The following is a 7397-nucleotide window of genomic DNA, read 5'->3' as shown; positions in this document are numbered from 1 at the left end:
GGCTATGACAGCCTCCAAAAGACTAACTTCCCATCTTCTATGGCTACATTTCTTATGGAAAGCTTAGGATATATGTATCTTCTGTCTTTTGTGCACCAGTGGGAGACACTTGGTTTTGGTCTACAATATATAGCATGTACTCTTCTTTCTAAAATTCAGGAGGCTTAAAGGTAAGAAGTGATGGACTTGTGTTAATTACCTCTGTTTTACCAATGAGGCTGTTAGTATTTGAACTCAGGTACCATAGAGCCTCTGGCTGTAACCCATTATACCATAAACCAGAGAGGTTTAAATGACATAAAGGTAACATTTTAACATTACCAGACCCCATGCTTAATGTAGATATGCTTAAGAAAAAAGTAAACTGACAGAAACAACACAGTATTTCTTTTATACAGCTGAACTGGGCACATAGTGAAGTAAGCTATAAAAATTCCAAGTCATTATCTCCAAAGGAAATCCTTTGTTTACATGGTTTTACATATTAATTACTCTGGAAAGTTTCTGAACTCTGTTTAGTAGCAGATCTCCTTTCTTGATAGTTTCTTGGTACTGCCAGTTCTTGCTATCAGGTCTATAAATAAATTCAAGAAAAAAAAAAGAATTATTTACTAGTCACATTACTCTGTAACAATAGTTGACCTACTTTTAAAAGGCACTTAAGAATGTCCCTAAGTGAAATAAACCAATCAGAGAAAGACAAATACCATACTTTCACTCATGTGTGGAATTTAATGAACAAACTGAACTAACAAGCAAAACAGAGACAGACTCATACATAGAGCAGGTGGAGGGACTGAGAAAAAAACAAAACTCATGGACACAGACAACAGTGTGGGGGTTGGGGGGCGGGGAGCGGGCATAGGGGGATAAATGGTGAAGGAACAAAAATGAAATATAATAATGTACCTTATTATGGGGAGTATTACACAAACTGAAATGTACCTGTTGGTTTCCACTATTTCGTTCACTTTATCTATTTTGCAGTGTAGTCTCCCAGCAGCAATAAATCTGGAGAGTTCCCTAATTGAGAGAAAAAAGCCTTTAGCATCTGCCTTATGAGGAGTCTTAGGAAACTATAAAGTGCACTAAATACACGATTCAATTGTCTTACAAGGTAACACTGAGTTCCCTCCATCCTTAGCTACTGAATGTATGGAGGCTGAGAAGATCTCTGGTGTATTATAGAACTACCCCCAAAGAGTAAGTCACCTACCAGCATAAACATGACCCCAGAGATTCATACTCAGATGGAGTGTAGGTGGCAAAGAATGAAACCATTCACAGCAAGTCTTTGGAGCTACAAAGGTGCTCAGAGATAGACACTGAGGGAAAGGAAAAATAACAGGATTTATTGGGAGCTTGAGGGCACTTTAAATTAAACTGCCCAGTTTCCTTCAACTTAACTGTTAAGGAGCAGGTAACTCTCAGGATTTTCAAAATCCTAAAGAGCATGAAGGAGAAAAAAAGAATAGTATGCTACAATAAATTAGGACTAGGAATGCAAAGATGATGGGTTTAATGTGTTGTGAATGTGAAAAAGGTATTTGAGAATCTATATCCACTTATGACCCAAACCTCATAAGACAGACAGCTATTTAAACAACCTGGTTATGGTTACACATATACCTCAAAAACCAGCATCAGTAGTGAAACTCTCCAAATACAGTCTACCTACTACTATATGACAGAGGAAAAAATGTAAATGCCAAGTAATGTACAAAAGCTTTATGAGGACAGCTCTAATATGCTGCTAAAGAGAATAAATGAAAAGATGACTCCTTTAAAATAAACATCTGTTTGTGTTAAATTTAGAGATTCATACACCGAGTCCTCCTAATCAAGAAAAATAAGATTTCAAATAGAAATTAAGTACCAGATTATTTTCCCAGATAGTAAAACAAATTGATCCAAGCACATAAACACAAACAGAATCAAATTTCTAACAAAAGTGCCATTGCAAATCAATGGGGAAAGGTTGGCTTAGTCAATAAATGGTGTTGAGAGAGCCTAAGAAACCACATAGAAAAATGGATAAACTTGATTATGTAAGGAGAATTTCTACATAGGAAAGTACCATCAAGACGAAGTCAAAAACTAAAAGACAATGTGAATAAAAGATGTTTGCATTATAAAGTAGAAAATACTACAAATCGGGCAAAGGACATACATAAAAAAATCAACTTCACTCATTAAAACTGCAAATTAAAGCTACAGTGAAATGCCACTGTATTGGGCAGAACAAAGTCTAAAGCACCATTGAGGAAGGTCAGGGGCAAACATCATGCTTGACACTTACCGAAAAGCATTACAATTAGATGAAGTGTGTAAAGTGTGCTGCTTTGACTTGTGCTTTAAAAGAAATAATATCGTAACTAGTTGCCACTGGTCAGTCACTGGTGAAAGACGCACTATGCCTTGAATTAAGTTATGCTACTGAAGATTTTAAGCTAGAGGTTATCCTATACTAGCAAGAACTGTAACATGTTTATACAGCATGCTTTATTCTACAATTCAATCAAAATATATTTGATCCAATTGCTACAATTCAATTGCTAGTTTTTGAGTTCGGTAATTGAGTGGCTTTAGGTAAAATCTAAAAATTAAACAGCTCAGCCCAGCCTGGAAGGCGGGGCTCAGTGGTTGAGCATCGACCTTTGAACCAGGAGGTCACAGTTCTACTCCAGGTCAGGGCACATGCCCAGGTTGCAGGCTGGATCCTCAGTAGGGGGCATGCAGAAGGCAGCCTATCAATGATTCTCTGATGTTTCTCTCTCTCTTTCCCTCTCCCTTCTTCTCTGAAGTCAATAAAAGTATTTTTTTTAAATATATTTTATTGATTTTTTACAGATAGGAAGGGAGAGGGATAGTGAGTTAGAAACATCGATGAGAGAGAAACATCAATCAGCTGCCTCCTGCACACTCCCCACTGGGGATGTGCCCGCAACCAAGGTACATGCCCTTGACTGGAATCGAACCTGGGACCCTTGAGTTTGCAGGCCGACACTCTATCCACTGAGCCAAACCGGTCAGGGCAAAAAGTATTTTTACAGGTAAAAATAATTAAAATTAAACAAGATCAGCATTGTTTCTAAACTCATTTATATTTATATTCCAGGAAAACAGTTGGATCTCTAGACTGAAGTACACAATCAAGTTCAATCATCGCCAGCTTTCGTAGTCCTACCCAAAGCTACAGAACAGGAAAGAAAACCTCTCAAGAAAAATCTTGATGTTCTGATTTAGGAACAAGCTATCAGGCAGCCAGATACAGACAACTACACTGGATTTGACTTACAAGCAAACTGACTCAAGAATGCCCTCTGCTGAGCTTAGATTTACTGTTCGGCTCTAGAGCCTGACTGCTGACAATTCAGCTGCTCTGTTCTCCATCCCATTATCACCAGACCAGCTTAGGCAGCGGGAGATGAAGACCCCAAAGAGATCCTTCTAGGCTTAGCTAAGTGGACTCTGTACATCTTACCACACACTCCATCTAGTACAACTAAGCCACTCGTTTCTCAAACACATCCCTAATTTATTTGTGCTAATTCCATCACTTCCTATTACAATCCTAAATATGCAGTGACATTTGGTCTAAATGCTCACAAGAAGCCATCTGTGGATGTGTCCATTTCTCAGGCACTTGGATCAAATACCAACCCCGAGTTACGCTAATTCTAAACTCTGTGTGCCAAGAGTAATCTGGGCACAACTTTTCTGGTTATAACAAAGTTTAACTCCTAATGCCCTACCTTGGCACTGAAGTCCCATTCCCTGCTTTAAATCCAAACTATCTTTTTTCTCATCTCCCTATGTGCTAGTCAAATATGTCCCATGATTACTCATCTCCCCCAGCATGATGCCTCACAACAGATATCTAGTAACGATGAACTAAGTACTGACTAAACAGAACCTCTAGAATAAATATGCATACCAAGTTTCAAATAAAAGAGCTATCAACAAGCCCTAGCCAATTTGGCTCAGTGGATAGAGCATCAACCCTCGAACTCTGAAGGATCCTAGGTTCGATTCCCAGTCAAGGGCATGTACCTTGGTTGCAGGCTTGATCCCTGGCCCTGGTCAGGATGCATGCGGGAGGCAACCAATCGATGTCTCTCTCACATCGATGTTTATCTCTGTCTCTCCCCATCCCTATCACTCTCTCTAAAAATCAATCAAAAAGTATCCTCGGGTGAGGATTAATAAAAACTATAAAATAAAAAGGATTTCACCTAGCCTGGCCGGGATGACTTAGCGGTTCAACGTTGACCCTCGACTCATGTACCAAGAGTTGGATTCCCAGTCAGGGCACATGCCCAGGTTGCTGGCTCGATCCCCAGTAGGGGGCGTGCAGGAGGCAGCTGATGGATGTTTCTCCATCTTCCTTCCCCTCACTAAAAATCAATAAAAACATTAAAAAATAAAGGATTTCACTTAAAATAAATTTTCATGGCGGGGAAAAAAGAACCCATGAAAACCCAGACTTGAAGCAGGTAAAACATGACTTTTCTAGGTAACAACAATTAGAGTTGAATGGTACAATCTTTGTCTCTAGATCTGGTCTTAGAAAAGGAAAAAAACAATTTAAATACCACCTACCCTGAAATGTGCCACATGCTTTGAATTAAAATGTCATTTTATAATGACTTAAAGAATACTGCAGTGTATGTATCTGAATGGCACTGTCCTGCTTCAGATGTTACACTGAATTTGAGCTTCACTTTGCTCACAATTAGTGATGGCTCTATCACCAGCACACCATAGTTAAGAAACTGAGGCGGGACAGAACCTGCCCAAGGCCACACCATTCTTTAGTGGCCGACTTAGGAGAAGACAGGCCAACCCCATCTTCCATACATTTGCTCACTCCTCCCACTGATTCATGAAAACCATTAATAATGGCCATCCCCCATCCTAGTAACTAATTCTCATGGTTACCAGGCAAATCTCACGGACTAGTTAATTCAGAAATGAAACAAAACCAACCTAGGGGTACCAGCCTTCTTCTTTGGTAAGGATACTTTTAAAACACAGAAACATTACTACCAAGGCCTTTTTTCTTTAAAAGAAGGGAGTGTGGGTGTCTCTGGTGATGGCTCCCTTACCAGTGTGGGTTACACTTATGGTAAGATCTGTGCATTTCACTGAATGCACATATTACCTCAAAACAAGCCCATAAGCAAACGCTGAAGTTTAGGGATAAAATGAACAGGAGCCTGAAACTTACTATGAAGTAGTTAAAAAATAAGATGAACAGGTAGGTGATTAAGTGAATATACAAAGTATTAGACAACCAAAGATATATGGGAATTTACTATGTAATTCTTCAGAATTTTCTGCATGCTTGAAAATTTTTTGAAATATCAGGAAAAACACCACTAAAAAGAAAATGGTCTTAATTTAAGTGATATGCAGTTGCACTTAACTATATAAACACCATGTTTTGTCCTTGTGGGCCACTGAAAACTACATCATGAACATTTAAAAGACAGCACATTCTGAATGTCTACTTCTCAACTACACTCCCACTACCCTCGTCCAAGCCACCATAACATCTCCATGAGGTATTCTCTTGGTCTGTGTGAGACACAGCATGGATCACTTCACTCCCATGCTTAAAATTCTCCAATGGCTCCCCACAGCACGGAGATTCAAACCCAAGCTCCATACCATGGCCTACGGGCCCTACACAGATCTCCAAGAGCCACCCCTTTCCTTACCACCATGCTGAAGCCACACACACCTTTCTATTCCATTTTATTATCTCTGTAGACTCATTTCTATCTTAAATGAGGAGAGGCGGCTTACGATAAAAATCCATGGGATCTAAAACAATGCGAACCATATTGTAATGGCTTAGCAAGTATCTGAGGAATCAAAGGGCTACAGGCACCATATTTAACAACCAATTTGACCAGAATTGCAGCAGCCGCCTAAAAACTGGAAGGCATTGAAATAGGACCTAACGTGAACTCTAAGAGATCTAGGTCATTCCTGCCGTGGCAGTGTGGTCCAGAAAGGAGGAGCCGCAGATGACTTTAATAACAGCTGGTCTAACACCTTTTGCAAAATCACTTACCCTCTCCACAACTCTGTTAATAGAAGGGGCACATCATGAAGGCAGAGATGACAAATACAACTGTTTTGATAATGATCTTAAGAAAAATTCTTAGATTTTTTTTAATAGAGGGAAGCATCGTAAACAGGAAGAAAATGTACAAATTCACACATCAAAAGGTAACTTTAAAAACTGAGCATGATGCTATGTAAACTTACTGATCAATGAATTCCACGCCAACACCAAAGGCTTCTGCCATGTAGCCGAGGGTTAATGACCTATATGATTCCAACAGCTGGCTGTAGGCATGAATTCTCATTTCTCTCACGTAGTACCGATAATGAGGAGCAAAAAGCCAGTCCTTTTTCATTTCCTGTTCCACAACAGCTGTAATGAGTAAGATGACAAATTATAACTTTCCCTTTCAGATAAATAGATAACTAGAGGACACATTTACAATATAAGAATTAATAGCCTTGATCTATAAAGAGCTATTATAAGTAAATAAAAAAAATTGAACAGTAAAAGGTACACAGGACATTTATGAGCAATTCACGTAAGTACAGATTATTGTACTGATGACTACTACCGATCACTGCTCTAAATAGTGAAGATATGACAGTAAACCAAAAGACAAGATCCCTGCTGCCACAGAAACTACATTTTCAAACAGCAGAGAGAGGCGCAAAAATAAGTACTCTCAGAGACTACCACGTGCTGTGAAGAAAAAGTGATACGACGGGTGTGACTACGAGGCCTCCCCTGTACTGGGGTGGACAGGGAAGAGCTTTCTGAGGAGCTGGCCAAGCAGAGAGCAGAAGACAGAGCAGGGCGGTGACTGGAAGGTCCCAAGGCAGGAGGAGCCTGGCTAGGCTCAGGTATCAAGTGTACCCAGGAGGACAGATTCAGAAGGTAGCAGGGAGGCAGCGACAGGGCTATGGAATGTAGGAGAAAATGAATATACAGTACTTGTGTTTCCGGCTTGAACAAGATCAAAATCTCTGGAGAAGAAACAGACTGTTTTATTTTTGGAGGTGGTTTTTGGGGGAGGTCAGGAGTGGGATGGGGGTTTTGGCAGTGTTCAAGTGGATTAGCCTAATAGACAGTGAGTGAAGATATCAAGGAAACTGTTATGCATTGGTCTGGTGCTCCATGGAAAAGTTTGAGGCTGGAGGCAGGAATTTGGGAATCACTACCACCCAGGTGTATGACGACAGAATGGAGAGAGAGAAAAGGGCAATGACCAAGTCTAGGACAGTCAATACTGAGAAGTCTCACAAAGCATGAGGCCATAGAGTTGTGGCAAGAAGCAAAGAATGGTCCACATCAAAGCAGA

At 40.0% G+C, this 7397-nt stretch overlaps 1 protein-coding gene across 1 annotated transcript in view; it reads right to left on the bottom strand.

Annotated features, from left to right (window-relative positions):
* Positions 1-365: 365 nt before the first annotated feature.
* Positions 366-7397, bottom strand: part of PSMD6 (proteasome 26S subunit, non-ATPase 6) — a 14999-nt gene continuing 7967 nt past the window's right edge. Inside the window, exons 6-8 of the mRNA XM_080675109.1 lie at positions 6280-6448; positions 946-1023; positions 366-574 (exon numbers count right to left, since the gene is read on the bottom strand). Coding sequence (XP_080531235.1) covers positions 478-574; positions 946-1023; positions 6280-6448 — 344 coding nt within the window. The 3' untranslated portion in view covers positions 366-477. The remainder of the gene's footprint in view (positions 575-945; positions 1024-6279; positions 6449-7397) is intronic.

The sequence above is a fragment of the Plecotus auritus genome (assembly GCF_963455305.1).
Source record: "Plecotus auritus genome assembly, chromosome: 6".
NCBI lineage: Eukaryota > Metazoa > Chordata > Mammalia > Chiroptera > Vespertilionidae > Plecotus > Plecotus auritus.
Note: the sequence above shows the minus strand (reverse complement) of the source record. Positions and strands in the feature narration are given on the sequence as shown.